The 24,363-nt window shown below is 41.7% G+C and overlaps 1 protein-coding gene across 4 annotated transcripts in view; it reads right to left on the minus strand.

Annotated features, from left to right (window-relative positions):
• Positions 1–5,316: 5,316 nt before the first annotated feature.
• Positions 5,317–24,363, minus strand: part of ulk3 (unc-51 like kinase 3) — a 37,015-nt gene continuing 17,968 nt past the window's right edge. For 3 of the 4 annotated variants that reach the window (XM_084051558.1, XM_084051559.1, XM_084051561.1), the window contains 5 exons: positions 21,114–21,192; positions 17,074–17,114; positions 11,239–11,286; positions 10,569–10,632; positions 5,317–5,838 (listed from right to left, as the gene is read on the minus strand). In XM_084051558.1, the coding sequence (XP_083907684.1) occupies positions 5,822–5,838; positions 10,569–10,632; positions 11,239–11,286; positions 17,074–17,114; positions 21,114–21,192 (249 nt within the window). In that variant the 3' untranslated portion in view covers positions 5,317–5,821. Of the gene's footprint in view, positions 5,839–10,568; positions 10,633–11,238; positions 11,287–17,073; positions 17,115–21,113; positions 21,193–24,363 lie in introns of those variants that run through there. The other variant, XM_084051560.1, reaches the window with a different exon arrangement.

Genomic DNA, 24,363 nt, shown 5'->3' on the forward strand with positions numbered 1-24,363 from the left:
AGGAAGGAATTTTAAGTGTCTAGTTGCTGCACAATACATCCTCACTGGAGCAAAAGGCCAGGGCAGGAGTCTAGTTACGTTTAAGGTTCAAGTCATCACCGAAAGACACTGTGTCCATTTGGAGGGCCAGTCCCGTAGCTTTTAGCAAATGTCAGTGGAACATTAACTTTAATGTCAGTGAATGCATCAGAGTTGCAGTGCAAAGGGAGCTCGTCGCTAGTGTTTGTGTTTACCGCTTTCTCACGGCCCTTCCTTGCTAATGAGTGCTACTCTCATGAATCAAAGCAGCGGACCAGTCAGCTAACTAAGGGGTTTCTTTATTATTTACTGAAGTATTTATGAGTCATTAACAAACTATAAAACAAGCTGCCATGGCTCCAAGTCATTTAGCATTCACACCAGGTGCAAGCTTTTTTCCAACACCTGTTTGGCAAATAAAGAAAGCACAGGCATGCCCACGAGGTGTAAAAAAACCGCATTAGGCTATTTAGAGCAGGAAAAAAATACAAAAAAAGATGTATGTTTCAATTATGTTGAAATGTTGCCTATTTTGTTACAGTAGTTTGATTGAGTACAGGTCCAGTGTAAAAAACTTAAGTGGATTTGAGGTTAACTACAATAACTACCATTATTGTGTTGATCTAAAGAAAACTGCCCTTGATGCCAGTGTTTTTAATGATGATAGAGACAGTCACAGAACAAGACAGGTGTAAAGCATTATGTTAAAACAATGCATTCTGAGCTGACATTTGTTTTTTAATACCGGCATCTGCTAGTTTAACAGTGGGAGACGAATTGTATGTGTTAATTCACTTCATTCCTCTGTTGTTAAAGCGGCTCCCAGTCAGAACCTCTCATGATGACCCATTTTCGGGGTCCTGAGCTACTGGTTGAGAAACACTGGCCTCTTTCTCCCTCTGCATGCCTTCTATTTGGATCATATTTGGACCCTAAACGAAAATGTAACTTTCCTCTTCTACCCTGGATTTGAACCCGGTTTCCTGCGCAAGTGCTGACATATTTTTTTTGTTTACCATTGAGTTAGTGGAGCCTGCCTGCTTGCTCAGGGGATAAATTGAATCTTGACCAGCAGGTCAAAATTCGTGTCAGGTGAGACATGACCTTTGACATGATCTAAATGTCTCAATAGAAGAGCAGGGAGACAAAATACAACCACCCCAATAGTTATATTGTATTAACATACTCTACCACATTGGTTTTCAAAGTGGGGTCCTGGGGGGGGGGGGGGTAGTACCAGGGGGTCCCCAGCTAAATTTCTTAATACAGCGTCGCAATTATTTTTTACCACTTTAAGCATATTTTATACTTTGGCTATTCAAAAATAGCCGATATACAAGCTCATAGCAGAGCTTGTAGATCTGCTATTTTAGAAAAATCCCTGGCACAAAATATTTTTTAGATGTGGGGGGGGGGGGGGGGGTCCGCAGCCAAATACATGTCATTTTGGGGGTCCTTGTCATGAAAAAGTTTGAGAACCACTGCTCTACCACACAGATTGGAAAAAATTACATTTTATTCATATAAAAAAAAAAAAAAAACAGTGCAGCTTTAACCAACCATTGCCATGCATCTCTTAAAAAGTTCTCCCAACACAGCCACCCCCGCCTCCACCCCACCCCACTCCACTCCACTCCCTCCCCAAATCCCCCACCCAGCTTCTGGGAACAAAATCAAAACAAACATAAGCAGAACAGCCTTGGGTGAATAGCGGAGTGGAGAGAGAGAGAGAGGAGGGGAGGGAGAGAGAGGACTGTTACAGAGGCAGTACTGTGCTAGGGCCCATTTTCTAAATTATCTTTATTCAACGTTTCTCTGAGACAAACCCCCTGCCCCCATTTGTCCCCCCCCCCCGAGAAAGAGAGAGAGAGAGAGAGAGAGTGACGCAGGGATTTAGAGTCTCGTTTTGTCTCCCATCCCAGTACAATGTTCCATTCACCCCATTGCCGCGTCTACTCACAGTGAATTGTTGTTGATGTGTGTGTGTGTGTGTGTGTGTGTGTGTGTGTGTGTGTGTGTGTGTGTGCACCCGTATTCGGGTGGAAGAATTTTCTTAGTCAAGGGCACCCAGTTTCTTTTGGCTTAGTTAGTGCATGAACCGCCACTCTGGTCTGGTCTCAGTACTACTACTACTGCTATGACTACACCACCGCCATCCCATTAACCATAAGCTCATGCAGCGAGCGCTGAGCTTGTAGATTTGCTATTTTGGAAACATTCTTGGAAAAAGTTCACAGGTTGAAAGTGAATAATAACTTAAAGGGATAGTGAACCCCCCCAAAAAAATCGTATTTCAATTACACACCCCATGAAGCCTTGAATTCATAGAGATATTTTTTGTTTTTGTCGCATTCCTAAGCAAATAATTTGATGACCTGCAGACTCAATGGAGACTCTTTGAGACTCCGCCAAATGATTGGCTTAGGAATGCGACAAAAACAAAACCTCCATGAATTCAAGGCACCATGGGGCGAGTAAAGGGATAGTTCACCCCCAAAATGACTTCTTTTCTCTATCGATTAAACACTGTTGAGAGGCAGAAAGATAGAGATCCTAAGTAGTCTCTCTCGAGATCACTCTCGCTGATGGTATCAGCACTCTTAAGAGATAGAAATACACAGAGAGAGAGAGAGGCACAGCGATGGGAGAAAGGGCAACAAGTGGTCTTGATGGAGTTGCAGTGAAATGGAGACCAATTAGCCCTACAATGCCGTTGGCTTTGGGCGAGGGAGACGGGAGGATGGAGGGGGGCTAGGCAGGCAGTGTGGTTTTCACTCACTCACCCCCCCCCCCCCCCCTCCCCCTCCTTAAGATTCTGGAGATTCTGGATCTCTGGCTGGCAGTCTTCTTCCCTCTCTGGGTTGTATTAGTGAGCTGATCTACTAGGCATTTCGTGGGGGGGGCGACGTGGGGGGGGCAAACGCTCCCAGCAAAGTTTCTCCTGGCTACAAGATGTTCCAGTGTGATCAAAGGCGACCATAGGGCAAAGCAGGCAGATGGCAGAAGGATTTACATCAATATTACTGACGTAAAATCCTTCTGCCTGCTGCCCATTAGCTATATCCAAAATCTTTCTATGAGTATCAGCAAGGTAAAGGAATATCAGGTGTGTATTTCTTCCGCTTTGTTGTTGTTTTGGACACAGCAGCAGCACACCCATTCATTTCTGTGGACAGATAATCTCTCAAGAACAGATTCCGAGCTCCGCAAATTCAAAGGAGAAAAAAAAATAATTTCCCCCTTTTTTTTTTGACGATGGGTTCCCAGATTGGTGGACATATAACAAGGCACCAGACTCTTTTTGTTTAGCCTTTTAAGGCTATAATGCAAGGATCACACTTATCACAACATTATTCTTCACAAACCGTTAAAATGTGAAATGGCAGACATACTGTAAAATGAGTACTCATCATTACATCTTCCTGATTTTCTCCATACATTTCCTGGCCCGTTCCTTTTTAAATGCACAAACAGTCCCATTTTAATTTTGAACACCTGGAAATGGTGGGATTCATTCTCCAGCCTTCTCCCAAACTTTCCAGACCTGCGAAGGAACCCCGCCGGTTACATCCTCCAGTATAAAACGTCCTCAGTTTCCCCCTCTCTAAGTTTTTTTTTCTTCTTCACATTCCCACCCCTTCTCTTATGGAGATGAGCCAGCTGTTTCTCCGGAATGGCCTTCCAAATGATGATGTTGGCGAGGCACCAGTGGAAGAGCTCCCATACTGGGACACATAAATCTTTCCATAAGTTCCTGACAAGAGTCGAGCGTCTGCTTTTCATTCGCCGGCTGAGGGAACTGTCTCACTTTATTATCCACAAACTCAAACAGATTATGAGAGCCACAGAGCAAGTGGACATTGTGATTTTATTTTTGGCTCCATTTTCTCATTTAATAAATACTATAGTTCATAAAAAGTCACAGCCATAGAGAAACAAAAACAAAAAAAAGCAGAAATGTGATTCCTTTAAGACCAACAGACAGATCTACAGTATACTTCTCCTCTCTTACACCCTTCCCAGTTATTTTGCTACAGTTGTGTTAACCACTTAAGCCCTATTAAACAAAAACATTTTTAGAAAATAGCCAATCTACAAGCTCACAACACATCCCATCAGACGAAATGTTGTGAGCTTGTAGATCGGCTATTTTTCAAAGGAACTCCAGAATGATCAGACATGTTTGAAACTGTGTTTTCTTTTTTGCCTTACACCCATATCAGCGACTCCAGGGTGAAAAAGTGGTTAAACTTAATAAAACACAACACAGCGATGATTGCCAATAGACTGGCTCAGGCTTGTAACATTTCACAGAAGCGTTATTGAAGAGCTTGGGGTTCGGCATTGCCGCTGCCTGCCGCTACTACTACTACTACTACTACTACTACTACTGGCTCTACGCCTCAAATCTGCAGCCGGTGCCAAACCTAAGAAAATGCGAGTCTAGAGTAAATAGGGCCGAAGCCGCACCTCTCCAGTTTTCCCCTCATAGTGGTGGAGAGCGCCCCATCAGTGGGACACAGCGTGGTGAGCTGTGGTCGAACCCACAGCAAAGGCAACGGGGGGAAGAGCAGAGCAAGAAGGGACACAGAGATGGGGAGAGGAAGAGAGAGAGAAAGTTTGTGTATATGTGACAGTTCATGAGTCATTCCAGAACAGAGAGTGCATGTTGCCCTATGAACGAGAGGGCGTGTGTGTGTGTGTGTGTCTTTGTAGCAAGAACCCCCCACATTGCCTCACACAAGTTATGAAGATCACCATGATAGATCTTAATCAGTGCAAACCTTTTTTAATTACAAGGACCACCATAACTTGGTTCCATTTGCACGCTCTCAAGAGTTACAGACCTGTAAAGGCTCCATTTGGACCTCACTTTGAGAACCGCTAATCTTAACAACACAGCACCATACTTGATTTCAAGTACAAGCTTCAATACCCAATACTCAGATATATAAAAAAAGGTGAAATGTTACAGTGGTTGAGCTACTTCACCAGATTGGTATATAGGTGGACATGAATGCAAGGCAGTAAGTACATCACTACAGTGTCTCTTTCCCTTTTTTGGGATCAATATATTTTGACCTCATATAAGACTAAAGCAATAAGGCCCAGGAGGGCCGTGGTTTACAGAGATTTTGGAACAGCTAAGTGGCGTTTGTTAGTTAGGCACAACCGTGTATCCATAGATCAAACTTGGCTGGTGGTAGGCGGCTCTGCAATTCAACAGCCATTTCCACTATGTGTTTACAGTGTCTGGGAAGAACAGGCAAACTGATCAGCCAAAATCAATTGTTAGATTTGTTGACAATATATATATATATATATATATATATATTGCCAGCCTCTCAGCGTACTCAGAACCTTCTATTTGGAGAGTTACGTCAACTAGGGGGCAGAAAACAGCGTCGGTCACGTGGTTCATGTAAACTCGAAATAGTGACAAACGCTCATAGACTCCAATGCATTCCGTAAACTTCGGGTTCAGAGCTTTGTCACCGTTTGCCAAATTGAAGGCTCTGTGTACTAGAAGACCTGGCCCCGATGAAGTGAACGCAGGTGACGCGTCTCTCCTTATATGGCTCTGGGTGTATGCCGTGTTGGTCGGATGATCAGCTGTGGTGGTCGTGGTGGGAGAGAGAGAGAGAGAGAGAGAGAGAGAGGGGCACTGGGTGGAGGTGGCTTGGTTGGTTGCGGTGGTTGCCCGTGTGGACGAGCTCCATCTCCACCAACCTGAAGACAGACAGGTGGTCCCGCTGCACCATGAATGCACCTCTCTGTTTCCCCCACTGCGGACGCGGTGGTCTCACTGCAAACAGCACGCTGAGGAGAGAGAGAAGAGATGTGTGTTAAGTTAATTCCACAAGTTTGTTTGTGTGCTCGCTTCAACCGCATGAACCCTAGCGTCCCATATTTTCTGGGCATGTCATGATAGGTGAACACTCTGCAAAAAAATAATAGGCAAACATTCCCGCGAAACAACACGTCATGTTGTGAGCTTTTAGACGGGCTGTTCTCCCGCCAAGAGATTTGGTGTAGAGGGAGAAAATTAGGGTGCCAAATAGAACAGCGGCGGGACGGTGGTCAACAAAGTATATAATAGTTTAAGTGCTTAGAAATCACACACTTATTTTCCAGACCTAAATCTCCTGGTTAGATGTGAAGATGACACTGTGGTGATGCAGGCAGAGGTGGAAAAAGTACTACATTTTTTTTACTTAGTAAAAGTAAAAATCAATACTGCAATGCAGAAATACTCTGTTAGAAGTGAAAGTCCGGAATTCAATATTTACTTGCGTAAAAGTACAAAAGTATTGGTATCAAAATGTACTTAAAGTACCAAAAGTAGAAAGTACTCATTATGTAGAATGTCCCGTTTCACAAGTTTTCAAATGTATAAAATGTATAAAAATCTTTAGAAAATAGACGATCTACAAGCTCACAATGTGTCGCATCGCGACGCATTTTGAGCTTGTAGATCGGCTATTTTCAAATGGTAGAAATGTATATAGGGCTTAATGTGGTTCATGTATGTTTTGTAATAATAACTAGTAACTGAAGTTTTCAAATAATTGTAGTGGAGTAAAAGTACAATATTTGCCTCTGAGATGTAGTGGAGTAGAAGTAAAAGTAGGGAAAATTGGAAACACTCCAGTAAAGTGCAAATACCACAAAATTGTACTTAAGTACAGTACTTGAGTAAATGTACTTTAGATACTTTACAACACTGGATGCAGGTGATGTTTTCTGATAGCAGCAAGGCGGTATTAAAGAGTAAACTAGGGCATATCGCTCTACGCGGGAGGATTATACAACTATCCCGGTATGTCACATGACCCAGCGGGCTCTATGAAGTGCATGTCACATGCACATGCTGATCAGTGGGGCGGTCATGTACTTCAGAGAGACCACGCTGTGACCAGAAGACCACAGGCTCCGTCGCCAAGACATCCAACGCGCTCATCACACAACGCATGTGTCCTGTCCAAAAAAAAGTCCTTGAGCAAGGCAGCGCAACCAAGTACTGTACTTGGGTACAATTTTTAGTTTTTTTTTAAACTCCAATTTTCAATACTTTTACTTCTACTCCATTACATCTCAGAGACAAATATTGTACTTTTTACTCCATTACAATTATTGGACAACTTTAGTTACTGGTTACTTTGTAGATTTAAAATATTATTACAAAACATACATTAACCACTTCAGCCCTACATAGACTTCAGCTATTTGAAAATAGCAGATCTACAAGCTCACAACGCGTCGCATCGCGACGCGTTGTGAGCTTGTAGATCTGCTATTTTCAAATGATTGTATACATTTTGAAAACATGAAATGGAAGAATTCTGCATAATGAGTACTTTAACTTTTGGTACTTTAAGCACATTTTGACACCAATACTTTTGTACTTTTACTGAAGTGAATTCTGAAAACCAGACTTACTCGTAACAGAGTATTTCTGCATTGTAGTATTGATGCTTTTACTTAAGTACAAAAACGTGAGTACTTCTTAAACCACTGGTGAACCACTACCTGCTCCCACAACTTAAAGGAGAATTTTGGACTAAGTTTTTCTTACCTTTTCTATGATGTTATGATATCTTAGGATGAATGGTACAGTAGAACATTTTCATAACTCCATCCTGGGTCTGCCACAGCTTAAAACGTGCGCGGATAGGCCTTATATGTGATATAGATCACATATTTTAATAGCTTTTTTGGGTGTTTTTTTTGTGAGATCTGACTTTCATAGTGACAGAACACTGTCCAAAAAGAAAAAAGAAAAAAAAGTCTCACTAGACGAGATTGAAATCTCGAGATTTCAATCTCGTCTAGTGAGACTTAGATTTATTTATTTTTTTGGTTGCATAGTGTTCTGTCACTATGAACGTCTAACAAAAAAAACAAAAAAAAACAAAAGCTGTTAAAATATGCGATATCCAAAACTCTCCTTTAACCACTTTAACCCTGGCGTCCCTATTTTGGGCCTCTGCATTTTACCCACCCTACAGGAGCAGTGATCAGCTGTTTGTGTGACGCGCTCGGCGAGCAGTTAGGGCAGGGCTACTCAACTTAAGATGGCTCAGGGGCCACTCAGCAAAATACCAAAAGTCCAAGGGCCGCAAGCTAAAAATGTCGGTCCTATTTTAGATTTTTTGATTTTGTAACACACTCTACACATTGTTAATGTTATAAGGAAATGTACATTTTGACATCATATTCTTTTCACTGTACCCGTTTAATTTGTGTGTATGTCTGTTTGTTTGTTTTTGTAAAAGGAAGCAACGCATATATTTGAACGGAAATGCACATTTTTATCCTGTGCTTCACAATAAAAAAAAGGGTTAGGGTTAGGGGTTAGGGTTAAAATTATTATTTTTAACGCTGCTTTGGGATGAAGCCCCAAGTGTCTTGCTCAGTTTGACACTTCCGACACATTGCTGAGGCCTGGAATTGAACCTGGGACCTTCCCAGGCGGGGGGCTCTCTAACCATTCATGTAGAACAGCTACAGTATATTCGAAAACATTGATATTTCTTTGAAAATAAGGCTGAAGAGAAGTCTCTCATAACGAGGATCTCTTCCAACTCTAAACGAAACCATTCTGTAAATAAATGAACGTCATTTGTTTTATGGCCTGTTTGTGCCGCGTCAGATAAACACCTAATACTGTGTGACAGTGCTTTAGTAGGATTAGTTTCCCCTGCTAGACTTGGTGGAAGTTTATGTCTGTCTGGTGTACTTTAAGGTCACCAGACAGTGCTGGGCGTAGCTGTGACCCTACGGCACACACAGACAGACAGCTGCTCGCTGGCAGGAGGCCAGCGCGACACGGCTTGGCCGCGTGGGTGTGTTAAAATAACACCAGAGACCAGGAAGAAGAAGCCACGTTCTGCATGAAACTGGAGCCTCCTCCACATTCTCTCTGACACCCCCCCCCCCACCCCCCTTCCTCTTCCTCCCCCTCATTTTTTTTTCATCCATAATTCCTCAGGAATTCCTGACAGAAGACACAGGATATTGTCTGGCTTCAGACATCGCTATACTATCCATCTATCCAGTAGCTGAGCTTTTTTTTTCAAAAATCAGGCCGTGTGCATGTATAGTGGAAGTGGACGCACGCGCACAGACACACGCACACAAACAAACAAACAAACAAACAAACAAACACACACACGCGCGCGCAAGCACACACACACACACACACACACACACACACACACACACACACACACACACACACACACACACACACACACACACACACACACACACACACACACACACACACACACACACACACACACACACACACACACGGGAAATGAATGTTAAATAATATTTTAACAAAATTAACATGCAGGGGGAGGATTATATGGCGTGTGGGTTGAGAGAGAGGGATTGTGTTACATGTGGTGTGTGTGTGTGTGTGTGAGGATGAGTGTTCTTGGTTAGAAGCGAGTCTCTCTTTCACAAGGCAGGTTTTACAAGAGGCCAGAGGACGGCGTTGGCCCCCGGCTGCACAGGGGTGAAATCAAAGAGCCAGACGCTCCCATGGGGGGGGGGGGGGGGGGCAGTACGCCCCCCCAACCCCCCACCCCCCTCCCCCTGTACGCCCCGAGAGAAACACTCATGTTTTACTAGTGGAAAAAGACCTCCATTTAAACTCTCTAATATAGTCATTGATCAGTGTGGCTGCAGGGCTGTCAGAAAGTGGGGTGACACACACACACACACACACACACACACACACACACACACACACACACACACACACACACACACACACACACACACACACACACACACACACACACACACACACACACACACACACACGCATGCACACATGCATGCACACACACACTTTAGAGCTGTGGTTCTCAAACTTTTTCATGTCAAGGAACCCCCAAATTGATATGTATTTGGCCGAGGACCCCCATCTTAAAATATTTTGTTCCAGGGACCCCCAGAGAAGCAAAGATTTGACCAAAAAAAATGTTGATTTAAAAAATATATACATTCTCTTTGAATGTATATATTCTTTAAAGCAACATTTATTTTTGCAGAAATGTTCATGATTCTTCAAAAATAGCAGATCTACAAGCTCTTACCGCGGCAGAGCTTGTATATCTGCCATTTTTGAATAGCCAAAGTATAAAATAATGGTTAAAGTGGTTACACTTATGTATGTATTTGGCCGAGGACCCCCATCTGAATGGGTTTTGTGCCAGGTGACCCCAAGAAGAGAAGATTTATGAAAAAAAAAAACAAAAAAAACATTTGACATATTTTGGAAATATTAAACATTTTACAAAATAGCAGCTTATTAGGGAGATTATGTGAGCTTGCAGATCTGCTATACGTATATTTGTTTTATAGCAAACACAAACATACATGTATAAATGGATAAAGTGGTTAAAATGATTGTGACGCTACTGTATGTTAACTACTTTTGCTAGAGGACCCCCCAAAAGGACCCCTGGGAGTCCCCGGACCCCACTTTGAGAACCAATGCTTAAGAGTACCGGTACAACAACGTAGACACTTACAGCTTCTGACAGATTCTGACAGTGGTTCTCTTGCTAGTGACACATCCTTCTGAGTCTCCTGCATCTGAAAAACAAACAGACCATTGAAATAAAAATTCAGCAAACATTAACCCATTCATTCCGGGAACGCATACTGTGTCATTCTAAAATTTTAGCTATAGCTATTATACTTTGGGATATTCAGAAATAGCAGATTTTTAAAAAAATGTGAAAATCTTTGTTTTTTAAAGCAACATTTTTTTACTCAAATCTTTGATTCTGGGGGTTCTACAAATGTCTTCTAAAACAGTTTTTTTAAACGTATGTTGCTATAATATCAGTGGTTCTAAACTTTCTCATGTCAAGGACCACCCAAAATGATATATATTTGGCACGCGGGCCCCCCCACCTCAAAATATTTTGTTCCAGGGACCCCCTTGCAGAAACAAAGATTTGAGTTAAAATGTATATATATATTCAAAGATTTGCACACATTTTCACGATTTTTCTTTTCAAAAATAGCAGATATACAAGCTCATAGCGTGGCACCGAGTGGCACGCTATGAGCTTGTATATCTGCTATTTTTTCATAGCGAAAGAAATCTAAAGTGACACAGATGCGTTACCGGATTAAATGGGATAATAACAGATAATTATAAACCTGTCGGGATTTTTTGTAACAAACTCTTACCTTGATCTGTTCTTTGAGGTATTCAGCCCTGGTCATAAGGCTTTTAATCTGGGGGAAAGGAATGCCATGTGTTAAGTTAATGCATAATATGTCTGCCTGCATCGCTACAAAATAAAATTAACAAGAATGAGAAAGAGAATAATAAATACATAATTTGATCACTTTAACTCTAGCAATAGCATCCCTATTCTGGAGCCAACACTCAACAAAAAAAAGCACAATCTACAAGCTCAGAACGAGCCGCAAAGCACGACGCTTTGTGACCTTGTAGATCGGCTGTTTTCGGCAGAGATAGTTTAGCGTGGAGCGAAAACAGAAGCCGGCCTAGTAGTAGTAGTATGGAGCCCTTGGGAAACCAGTCAGCTAAGTAAATAGGGTTTAAGTGGTTAAATAACAGCACAAAAATAACGTAGTAAAAACTAACAGAGGGTGTTTTCAGAAATTATTTAAAATATACATTAGCCCTATAAGCTCCTTATGCAAGGTCTTTCTAAAGAGAGGTCCTGTGAAGTTCAGCATTGACGTGGGAACGGTCCTATGGGTTTGGCCTGAAGAACCCCCTTTTTGCTTTGTGATGCCAATAAAGCTCCTTGAATGGAATTTGTATTATCACGCCTTCCCTTCTCATTTCGTCTCTGTCGGGTGGAAACCTCACATGTCCAAAAGCTGTTACTTTTCACGATTCAAATTCAAAAGTAGCAGATCTACAAGCTCGAAACGCGCCGCCTCGCGCCGCGTTTCGAGCTTGTAGGTCTGCTTCTTTTGACACTTTTGTGTGACGCTGTAGTATGATCAAGTAGGGCGTTAAAGGAGTAGTTCACCCAAAAAATTGCTTATTTTCTATCAATTACACATTCCATGAAGCCTTGAATTCATGGAGATCGTTTTGTTTTTGTCGCATTACTAAGCCAATAATTTGATGATCAGGTCATCAGTCAATAGGAGACTCAATGGAGACTCTGCCGTCATCTAATTATTGGCTTAGTAGGGCGGGAACCCCTATTTGTAACTATAGCTTTCAAGACAGGAACCCTTTTTGGGGTTGTTGTTGCTATGTACAGTATATAGCAACATAAGTTTTTTGTCATTTTTGGGCGGTGTAACCGCCCCTATATGTGAGGTTGGGACATTGACATTTGCTGCACTGTGATTGGCCACTCATTGTACCCCCCTAACCCTGCACTGTGATTGGCCACCCATTGTACACCCCTAACCCCTACACATTCAATGCAAATCTATACTTTTCTTTAAGTGAGCTTCCATCACTGTGATGACCACTAGCTGCACTGTGGTTGGCTGACTCTATTCAGCACTGTGATTGGCTAGCGAGACACATGACACATGTGCATAGTCCGATAAATAGGACTATGCACTTAAAAAAAACACATTTATGTTTTTTTTTAAGTGAGTCATGGGTCTGTGATGACCACTGTGATGACCACACCGCCCACTTCACACTGGGTGTGATTTTTTTTATAAATATTTGAAGTTCTTCAGAAAACTTCAGGATTTAGAAGGCGTTTTTAGAATCGGCCTCAGGTCTAAATGGGTTAGTAATGCGACAAAAACTCTGTGGCTTTGTGGGGTGTGTAATTGGTGTGTAAATTAATTATTTTTTTGGGTGAACTACTCCTTTAATGTACGAAAAAGCACAATCATTTTGAATATACAGTAGATGGTAGTAGAGGTTTCAGCCTGACAGAGACGATTTACTATAACCAGTAGTAACCAGATAATAACAAGAGACCCACGGTTAATAGTTTATACAATTACATTACATAACCATTAGTATAACCAGTCTGGTAAACTGGTGACTCTAAAAGCAACATGGCTGCTTTTGCATTCAGTAATGATGATTAGCATATAGAGCAGGGGTCTTCAACAGGGGGTCCGTGACCCCTAGGGGGTCCTCAAAGCTACTACAAGGGGGGCCAAATCTTTGTGCGATAGATTTTTTTTTTTAACATTAACCACTTTAACCCTAGCATTCCTATTTGAGGGGAACATTACTGAAAATAGCAGATCTACAAGCTCACAAGAGCTTGTAAATCGGCTATTTTTGGCAAAGAGGTTTGGTGTAGAGGGAAAAAAGAGAAAACCAAGTACAAGTTTTAAGGGGGTTTAAGTGTTTAACTGTCTGAAAATACACATTAACATGAACCCAACACAATGATAATGCTGTCAAATAAGTCTATGAAATATGCTATGAAATCTATGAAAAAGTGTAATCTCCAACACTATTTTATGCGATATGTAGTGCGGGGGTCCTTGTTCCATATTTCTCTCAGCTGTGGGGTCCTTGGGCTGAAGAACGTTGAAGACCCCTGACATAGAGGCAAAGAAGCACATGCTCTCTAGCTCGTAATGTGGAAACAGTTTTGAACAAACGTAGCCACTTAAAAAACACATATACTTCATTGAACAGGGTCCCCCCAGGGATCTGAACTCGGCCCCCTCCTTTTTCCCCACAAAATCACTTTTGCAGAAAACAGACAGACAGACAATGTAGGCTACAAGCTCACAACACGTTGATTGAGCTTGTAGATCCGCTATTATCACTGAATGTTTGCCCATTATCACCATTAACGCCCCATATGTACCTCTGTTTTCGTTTGTAATGTAATATACTCTATTGTTGCTTTTTGTGGGGACTGCGGATGAAAATTAGCATCATTGCTAAGTTTGGTGTATTTACATTACATTGACATTAATTGTTCATTAAAACGCAGTGTCATATGGTTAAAGAAACTGTACTGTATATCCCAATAGTTCAAGGACTGGGGGGGGGAGGGACCACCCCACATACAGTACAGTACATGCAGTACAGGTCCTGAAAAATGTTATTAAGATACCATGATTCCTGAGATTATACGTCTGTCCTGTCCGTGATGAAAGCGTATTAACCTACCAGCTAGATCAAGGCTGGTTGTGCTGTGGCCTCTGCAGGCTAAGCCTGGCTGCTGAGTGGGAATTACGGCTCTGGGGCATGAGGGGGGCGGCTAAAACTCCGTACTTTACAGTATACATCTCAAACACACACACACACACACACACACACACACAGGGAGGCCCTTCCCCAGCGGCATGTGTCGAACCGACTCTCTCTCTCTCTCTGGGCTTCTCACACACACGCTTTCCATCTTCAGAACCCCCCCCTCCCCTTTCTCCCCCAAGCACTGTGCTAAATTATTACAGCCGCATCTGAATTTACTTAAGCCAGGCTCCCATAAAACTTCAAATAGGGAGGTCTAAGGGGGCCCACTCCCCCCCCCCACACACACACACACACACCCCAGCCCTCTCTGGGGTTTGTTGTTGAAATTCTGTTGTCTGTTGTTGGCTGGGTTTCTGGCTAAAACAATGTGTAACAAATGCCTTCGTTTGCACAGAGAAACGGCGCAGATTTTTTTTTTGCCACCATTTGTAATATCGTCTCTGTCTGGTGGAGAAAAAAAACTCTAACTGTAACTTTTAGGGATTCTAATTCCAAAACAGCGAGCTCAAAACGTGTCGCTTTGCGCCGTGTTTCGAGCTTGTGGATCTGCTACTTTTGATACTTTTGTGTGACGCTGTGGTATGATCGAGTAGGGTGTTAATTTATGGGGAAAAAACACAAAAAGTTAGAATATGGAGAGAAGAGGTTTCTGCCTGACAGCAACGATTGTACTCTTTAGCACTGTTTTGAAATACGATTTATTCAACTTTCTGTATGTTTGGAATGTTTTTGTTTCCCCCTCTCTGAAGCTCCTGGGAGTTTGAAATGCACCTCACAGAATGTGCTATACCATACATGGGCAACTGGCGGCCCGGGGGGCCACATGCGGCCCCCACCTTCAGTTAATGCGGCCCGCAGGTTAATATTAGGTATACTGATATATTATTGATTTCAGCTGTTACAATTCCAAACATGCAAACGTGACCCGCTTTAATTACTTCAGTCTATATTAGTAGCTTAATGACTAGTATTTAAAATTCCATTGTCTATTTTATGTCCAATGTATTTGTATTTAAGTTCATAAAGTTAACATAAGTATAACTAAATGCATTTGAAATTAAATAAAAATGTTACTTTTCAGAATTCCAATTCAAAAATAGCAAAAATAAATGTCAGGATTCCAATTCAAAAATAGCAAATCTACAAGCTCAAAACACGTCGCGCTGCGACGCGTTTTGAGCTTGTAGATCGGCTATTTTTGCTACTTTTGTGCGACATAGAATGGCGAAGTACAGGATTAATTTACGAAAAAAGTTAAAATACGGAAATAAGAGGTGTCTGTCCGACAGTATATTCAATGTAGCCCCCTGGAGTGAGTGTGGAAATATAGTTGCCCTCTCCATCCTCAAAGTTGCATCACCCCTGTGCTATACTATACAAAACCGTAGAATATATATTAATGATGCTCAGAGGCAGTTGGCAGGCTGCCAGCACAATCTGATACCTGAACCACATCAAAATGTTCAAAAATAGCAGTAAAAAAAACCCGGCAAATTTAGCTATCAAGGGCCCTATCTTGCCGTTTACCCCCCTCCCTTACGGCTTTTTTCAATATTTTAAAAAACATTCTAAAATAGTTCAAAGAGCCAATCTACAAGCTCACAACGTGTCGATGTAGATCGGCTATTTGAAATATTTTAAAATGTTTTTCAAAATAGTAAAAAAAGGCCTAGGCAAGAGGCCTTATGTGTACAGGGCTTAACCCATTCAAGTATTTTATACTTTGGCTATTCAAAAATAGCAGATATACAAGCTCATAGCGCGGCACTTATGTGTACAGGGCTTAAAGTGGTTAAAAGGCATGTTATTTAAAATGGCTGCACAACAACAGGGCCAATGCAGCTCACGGTTGTACTCAGGGATGGGTTAATGTCTGATTTATACCCGGTTGCGCAATGGGCGCCGCACACCCCGAAAATAGTTCACAATGCGTGCGGGGCTTGTTGATCAGCTATTTATTTCGGTTGCGCGGCACCCACCCGTAACACAACTCAGGCTTCTTTTAACGGAGAGAGTAGAGCTCAAGGATCCTATTATAAAGATCTATGTGTGTTAGGAAGCAGCAATCTGGTTGATGGATCATGTTATTCTCCTTCTATACTATGGAAAACATTCACGTGTGAATGCAAGGGAGGAGGGAGGGAGTACACAGTGTCAGAGCTAGCTAGCTGTGCTCCCCGATGGGCTTGGAGGCAGTGGTGGAAAGTAACTAGGTACATTTACTTAAGTACTGTACTTAAGTACAATTTACTTCAGTATTTCCGATTTCCAATACTTCTACTTCTACTCCACTACATCTCGGATCCAAATATTGTACTTTTACTCCACTACAATTATTTGAAAACTTTAGTTACTAGTTACTTTGTAGATTTTGATTATTAATACAAAACATACATTAACCACTTCAGCTCTGCATACATTTCGGCCATTTGAAAATAGCCGATCTGCAAGCCCACAATGCGTCGCGATGCGACGCATTGTGAGCTAGTAGATCTGCTATTTTCAAAAGATTTTCACAAATTTGAAAACTTGAAATGGGACATTCTGCAAAACGAGTACCTTTTAGTTTTGGTACTTTAAGTACATTTTGTTGCCAACACTTTTGTTCTTTTACTCAAGTAAATTTAGAATTCCGGACTTTTACTTGTAACGGAGTATTTCTACACTGCAGCATTGATACTTTTACTTCAAATAAAGCGATTGAGTACATTTTCCACCACTGGTCCCCGGGGGGCTTGGAGGACATTAAGGCCATATAAATTATATGGACGTTCTTACAGTGGGCACTCAGGCAGAAGGCCTTCCCCCGACCCTCACCCTCTACCCGCCCGCCCACTCACCTCGCCATGGAGCAGCTCTCTCCTGCGGCCCTGCGACTCGGCTGGCACACACACACACACACACACACACACACACACACACACACACACACACACACACACAGAGAGACAGAACAAGGGTACAGAGAATAATGAGGGGACGCAGACAGAGAGAGATTGGAGGAGAGAACAGAGAACACAGAGAGAACAGAGAGAGATGGATCATTGGTCTTCTACCCAATCATTTGTGTTTGCACAAGGAGAGGTAATTTACAGAGCTGGGTTTGGGGTTTTGCTAGCGTGTCGACTCGACCAGGGTGCTCCGTGTGAGGGAGAGGAAATCACTCTGAACTGGGCCAGTCTTTTATCAATTAGAGAGAGAGAGAGAGAGAGAGAGAGAGAGAGAGAGAGAGAGAGAGAGAGAGAGAGAGAGAGAGAGAGAGAGAGAGAGAGAGAGAGAGAGAGAGAGAGAGAGAGAGAGAGAGAGAGAGAGAGAGAGAGAGAGAGAGAGAGAGATTCTCTTGTAGCAAAGCATGTTGGGAAGCCACGCAACAAAAGACCCACCGGTGGCCAAACAAAGGGCTAGTGCCCCCCCCCCCACACACACACTCTCTCTTCTCTCTCTGGTGTTGTGTGCTGTCCCACACACAGAGAGAGAGAGACACGGCCCCCTGACCATGGAGAGGAGAGGGGGAGGGGGAGGGGGGGTAGAGCACAGGGAATGCAGAATGATTGGAGCACTTCTCTACAGAGATAATAGTTTTTATTTGTTTCCAGTGTGTAATAACACAGAGAAATGAACTGTGCGCCGTCAATGGGAACCAGATGGCAGGGGCTCTCGATACCACACACACACACACACACACACACACACACACACACACACACACACACACACACACACACACACACACACACACACACACACAGGCTGCTGGCACAGGGATTCATCCTCTACAGGCTCTGAGCCACATCTGGATGGATGGCTCCAGCGAACGTCTTCCATTAGGACCATCTCTCCCGCATGAGGTCATGACGGAGCCGGAGCTAATAGGCGCCAGGCTGCAGAGCTCTCTCTCTCTCTCTCTCTCTGAGTCTGTCTCTCGCTCACATGACTTTTTAGTCTGCCTGTCACTGTATGTCTCTTTCAGCCTCTCTCTCCCTTTCTCTCTCTCCCTCATTCTTTCATGCTCTGTCATTATTGAAGAGACTGTCTCTCTCTTACCGTCCCACTCTCTCTCTCTGTCTCTCTCTCTTTTTTTCTAAGCCTCACCCCCCCCTCCAAACCCAACCCAAGAAGATACAGGCAGGCAGGCAGGCAGACAGACAGACAGACAGACAGACAGACAGACAGACAGACAGACAGACAGACAGACAGACAGACAGACAAACAGACAGGATCATGGGAGAGAGGGAACCATCATTTAAACCATCATCACCATCTCTAATAATAATGACATGCTCTCTCTCTCTAATACACGAACACATACACAATCATTAAACTCCCATCTCGCGCACACACACACACACACACACACACACACACACACACACACACACACACACACACACACACACACACACACACACACACACACACACACACACACACACACACACACACACACACACACACACACACACACACACACACACACACACACACAAACACACACACACACACACACACACACACACACACACACACACACACACACACACACACACACACACACACACACACACACACGTTCTCTCTCACATATCAACCATAATTAGGGCACACTCACTCATACACACACACACACACACACAAATGGATAAAAACATACATACACTTACACATGAACACAGAGGAGTATCTGATGGACTGTAAATGGCAGATTCCAAATGCAGAAAAGTCAAAGACGGTCTGTCTGTCCCTTTTGGCAGACCACACTGTGTTTATGGGCTGGGAGAGAGCGGCTTTTAGCGGTCAAGCAACGGTCAGAGCAGGCTTGTGACCGATAGTTAACTGTTTTGAACCAGAACGTGTCTGTTTTTTTTATTGATTGAATACTTTATTAGTCAGAAATGTAAACGGCACGTGGTACAGTAAGACATTAAAGCTAAATGGATAACACAAAAAAAGTCCCGGGGACTTGTTTCCATGGTGGTCCTACGTGTAAACGCCCGATTTATATTAATTTAGCGCAGGCGAGAAAAGATCTTAAAGGGATTTCACTTTCAAACATGTTTGGGGTTTTGTGTTGCACCCCAGACAGTCTTTTAAGTTGCTTGATTCAGTATTTAGATATTTGATATTCATTCATCAGACACGCCCCCTTCCTATACAAACCCATTGTAACTTCAAACTCCCGTTTTAATCATGATGGATTCACCGAAAACACCCGTCCTTGGTTCTGGTGACTCATACTGCCGTCCTAATGCGTGAGGGGGCCATGTTTTTTTTATTACTCTTTTCATTATTAACTCATTCAATCCGCGAACGCATCTACAAATATCCTCTAAATCCTAACAGTTTTTTGAAAAAAACGTATGTTACTATAGATATCAGTGGTGCTCACATTTTTTCATGTCAAGGACCCCCAAATTGATATGTATTTGGCTGATATTTTGTTCCAGGGACCCCCCAGAAGCAAAGATTTGAGTTACAAAAGTTTGCTTTTAAAAAAAAATATATATATTCAAAGATTTGCACAAATCTTCACATTTTTTTTTTCTACAAGCTCATAGCCGATATGAGCTTGTAGATCTGCTGTTTTTCAATAGCCAAAAGAAATCTAAAACGACACAGATGCGTTCCCGGTCTTAATGGCTTAATACTGAATCAAGCAACTTGAAACGACTAAATGACCCCAAACAAGGTTTGAAAGCGATGTCGCGATGTTAAGCTTGAAGGTCGGCTCGTTTCGGCGAGCGGACGCCATCGTGTGACGGGAGTAGCACGGCTTTCCTCCCTCAGCAACTAGTGTGTGTGTGTGTGTGTGACCTTTACAATCAGGCACGTAACAACTTTCAACATGACGTCCCTATTTCGGGGATGTCATTATAGGCGCATAAATTGTCAAAGAGATTGTGAAAATGGCAGATCTACAAGCTCAAGCAAACATGATTTTGTTTTTTTCATGAACAAAAAAATCCCGCACACTGCTGCTCTTGCTCAGCACAGCCTCTGCTTTTATTCAAATTGACAGACGTTTCGCTCCCACTGGACCCTCATCAAGAGTATCTTAAGACGCTCTTGATGGATAGCGAAACGTCTGTCAATTTGAATAAAAGCAGAGGCTGCTGAGCAAGAACAGTGTGCAGGACAAAATATTGTTGTTCATGTTTGCTTCAGTTTTCACTGTCCAACGCACCTGCATCCCAATGAAATGGATGTGCGAATACTTCCTTTACGTAGATCTACAAGCTCACGACGGGTCGTATCGGTTTATTTCCGCTATTCGTCGTGCAATTAAGTGCTACTTGGGAATGAAGTGGTTAACCCCTGAGTGATTATTCATTGGAGCCGTTTAGTGGTTAACATTTAAGTTACTATATGAATGTGAAACTCCATCACGAGCTCTGAAAATCATTCCTGGCTCACATGGATTAAAGCTAAATAAAATATCACGATTGAAAAAAAAAAAAAAGTCCTGATCAGCGATTTGTGAAACAGCATGAAAGGATTATGAAATAAACCTTTGCTTTTATGAAATATATTTTTTTCTGGAAGATTGAACATGCTTTCTATTGCTAGTTTGACCACTAATACTAATAAAATAACTAATAACCGAAAATAGGCTATCCACAAGTGACAACGGGTCATTGTAAGCTTGTAGATGGCCTATTTTCAGTGTGTGACATACATCTATTAGAAGACATGCTGACTACTATGGAATCCAAATCAGAATCAGTCATGGGTCGTTCATGATCGATTTGTTCAAAAGAACTAGTTCATTGCCGCGAACAGGAACGTACACAGGACGGGAGGGCGGGTTGTTCGCGCGACATTTTCGAACTTTAAATAAGGAACTTAAACATAAAGAAACAAATGCTAATAGGAGTCTATGTACCTGCGAGTGCTAGTAATAGCTCTCCAAGACACTGCTGGTAGAGGTCCAGTGCATCGTTCTCGTCCAGTCCACTTTGCTCCTGGAATGAAACACAGGAACGTTAGGGAAAAAAAACATGCTAAAACTCAACCACCACGCGCAACAGAACAGAGTGTTTCTCAACTGATTATTACACGTATACCACCAGGACCAGGATCCTGACTTTGCACTCGGTCAGCATAAACAACAGTTAGTTTTTCCACTATTAGCCTAAAGCTGTTCTTTGGTGCTGTATCCTGTATGAATATGTTGCGAGTGTGACTCACTTTGGGTGAGTCACAATCAGGGGTAATCAACCCCTGGGCTTGTGATGGACATTTTCCTCAAACTATATTTTTTGCCAAGGACACACAAAATGAGTGGTCAATAATATTACCATAAATAAAATACTAATGCATACTAGTCCAGTAGACACGTTGGAGAACACATGCTGTGTTTTTAAAGAGGGAGAGTGGTTAGTCCTAGGCTGGTAAACTATCCCCCCCGGAAATCTCATTTGTATTTGATTTCATATTTACAATTACCCCTTTTTTTACGTTTCCTTTTAACACATTTGTAATTATTATTTTAAAAGATTTTACAAAATAACAAATTAAGTGGTTCCATCTACAAGCTCAACGCGTAACGATGCGACACGTTGTGGACTTTTAGGTCGCCTATTTTAACAATTTTTGAAATAGGGCTTAAGTGGATAAAGGACGACACCCATTCACAACCTATCTTCATATAATTGGTCATCACTAATGCTCATGATAAAATGGTAAATAAAAAAAATGTACTCGGTCTGTGTCTCAGAGGAGGGCTGTGGACACTTCAGAAAACGGCCTACCAGTGACATCATCGTTAGGCAGGTTTTTTTTTTCAAACAAGATCTTTTAATTTAGATTTGTATTAACGTGAGAACAATGGTTTCCATTACAGCATGCTAACTTTCCAGGAATAGAAAGCCTGCAGTTTCTATTAGCTTGAATTCCCCATCGATGATGTCACTGGTAGGCGGGTTTCTGAACTGTCCACACAGCCCTCCTTCTGAGACACGGACCGAGTAGACAAAACTTTGACCATATTATAATGAGCATTAGTGAGGACCAATTATATGAAGATAGGTTGAAAATGGGTGAAGTCGTCTTTTAGTTCATAATGTACTTTTGTAAGTTTGGGTGCCGGGGAGACAAAACATAATTCTCCTCTTGAGTCTTGAGCTGAAAGGTTTGGGAACCACTGCTATAGATCATTTTGGGAGATTTGTGAGGCGCAAGTTAGCTGCTAGTGAGTAAGTATGTATGTCCTCATTATGTTGTCTAGACAGCATAAAACATTGTGACGTTCTTGTCATTTTAGATATAGCTGCAACCAATGTATCATGCAAATACCTGTATCTTCTAATAAAAGTTATATTTGCCATCATTGGCCACCGGTCGCAGTTTATCGCGGGTTGTGTGCTTGTTCTAATAGATTTAGCCACCGTGGTTAGGTTACAAATATGGACAAAGAATTATTTTGAGGGATGTGATAAGAAATTAATCCTGCTTTAGCTTCATTTACGTTAAAGTTTTGTTGATGGATTTAATCATTACACATATACAATTGAAACTGATATAAACATAAATACAGTGGTGGAAAGTAACATGTACTCAAGTACTGTACAACACATTGCTTGCCAAGAACGCATATATGCGTTTTTAGAAAATAATAATAATAATAATAATAATAATAATATATATTTTTTTAATTTGGCCCAAAGACCAAGGAGATATGATTTTTCAAAGATTTAGACTCCTATCCACTTCCTTGTTAACTTAAAACTTAAAAATGCTGTATCTCGGCTTCTGAGTACTTTTTTTTGTTCAATGTAAAAACCCCTGGTAATAAACTGCAAAAAATCTGAAATAATTCTGGCAGTCAATGTGTTAAGTACCATTTTGATGTATTTTTACTTTACTGGAGTGTTTCCAACTACATCTCAGAGGCAAATATTGTACTTTTACTCTCTACAATTATTTGAAAACTTTAGTTACCAGTTACTTTGTAAAGCATACATTAACCACTTCAGCCACGGCTATTTGAAAGTAGCCGATCTACAAGCTCACAACGCGTCACAAAGCAACACGTTGTGAGCTTGTAGATCGGATATTTTCAAAGGATTTTTTATACATTTGGACACGTGAAATTGTATTGTGCATAACAACTACTTTTACTTTTAGTACTTAAGTATAATTTGACGCCTATACTTGAATTCTTGGCTTTTTTTCTTGTAACAGAGTATATCTACATTGCAGTATTGATACTTTTACTAAAGTTTTTTAAAAAAGTACTTTTTCCAACACTGCGTAAATAGCATAAGTATTGGTATTGGCTGACGTTTGTATTTTTCTGTCACTAATATAAATAACACTTCTATCTGTGCATTAAAGCGTGTTGACAGTGGATGCAGTGAGTGAGTTATGTGAAAGAGAACATGGCCAACGTAATAACAGAGCAACCAAACATGTACCAAATATATGTTTACATTTGGTTCACCAGCCATCTAAAAATATGCAGTTCAGATGGGAAACTACAAGCGGGGGATGAGTTTGTGTGTCCTGGTATGTGTCTTGTGCCGTTTCTCTTTTTAACCCATTCAGTCCGGAAGCGCATCGGTGTCATCTTTTTTATTTCTTTGGGCTGTTCCAAAAACAGCAGATATACAAGCTCATAGCGCGGTACCGAGTGCAGCACTACGAGCTTGTAGATCTGCTATTTTGGGCGAAAAACAATCGTGAAAATGTGTGCAAATCTTTGAATATATATGTTTCTTATAGCGAACATTTGTAACTCAAATCTTTGCTCCCCTGGTACAAAATATTTTGAGATGGGGGTCCGCGGCCAAATATATAATTTTGGGTGGTCCTTGGCATGAAAAGGTTTGAGCACCACTGATTATAACATCCGTTAAAAAAAAAAGAAAAATGTAGAAGACATTTGTAGAATCCCCCAGAAGCAAAGATTTGAGCTATACATGTTCGCTTTAAAAATAAATAAATATATATATTCAAAGATTTGCACAAACTTTCGTTATTTAAAAAAAAATAGCAGATCTACAAGCTCATAGCGCAGCACCGAGTGCCGCGCTATTTCTTTTGCTATTTTTGAATAGCCACAGAAATTTAAAAAAATGACACAGATGCGTTCCCGGACCGGTGTTAATGGGTTAATCTTAGCCCTGTCTCTG

Source organism: Gymnoscopelus microlampas, assembly GCF_963454915.1.
Source record: "Gymnoscopelus microlampas genome assembly, chromosome: 1".
Classification (NCBI taxonomy): domain Eukaryota; kingdom Metazoa; phylum Chordata; class Actinopteri; order Myctophiformes; family Myctophidae; genus Gymnoscopelus; species Gymnoscopelus microlampas.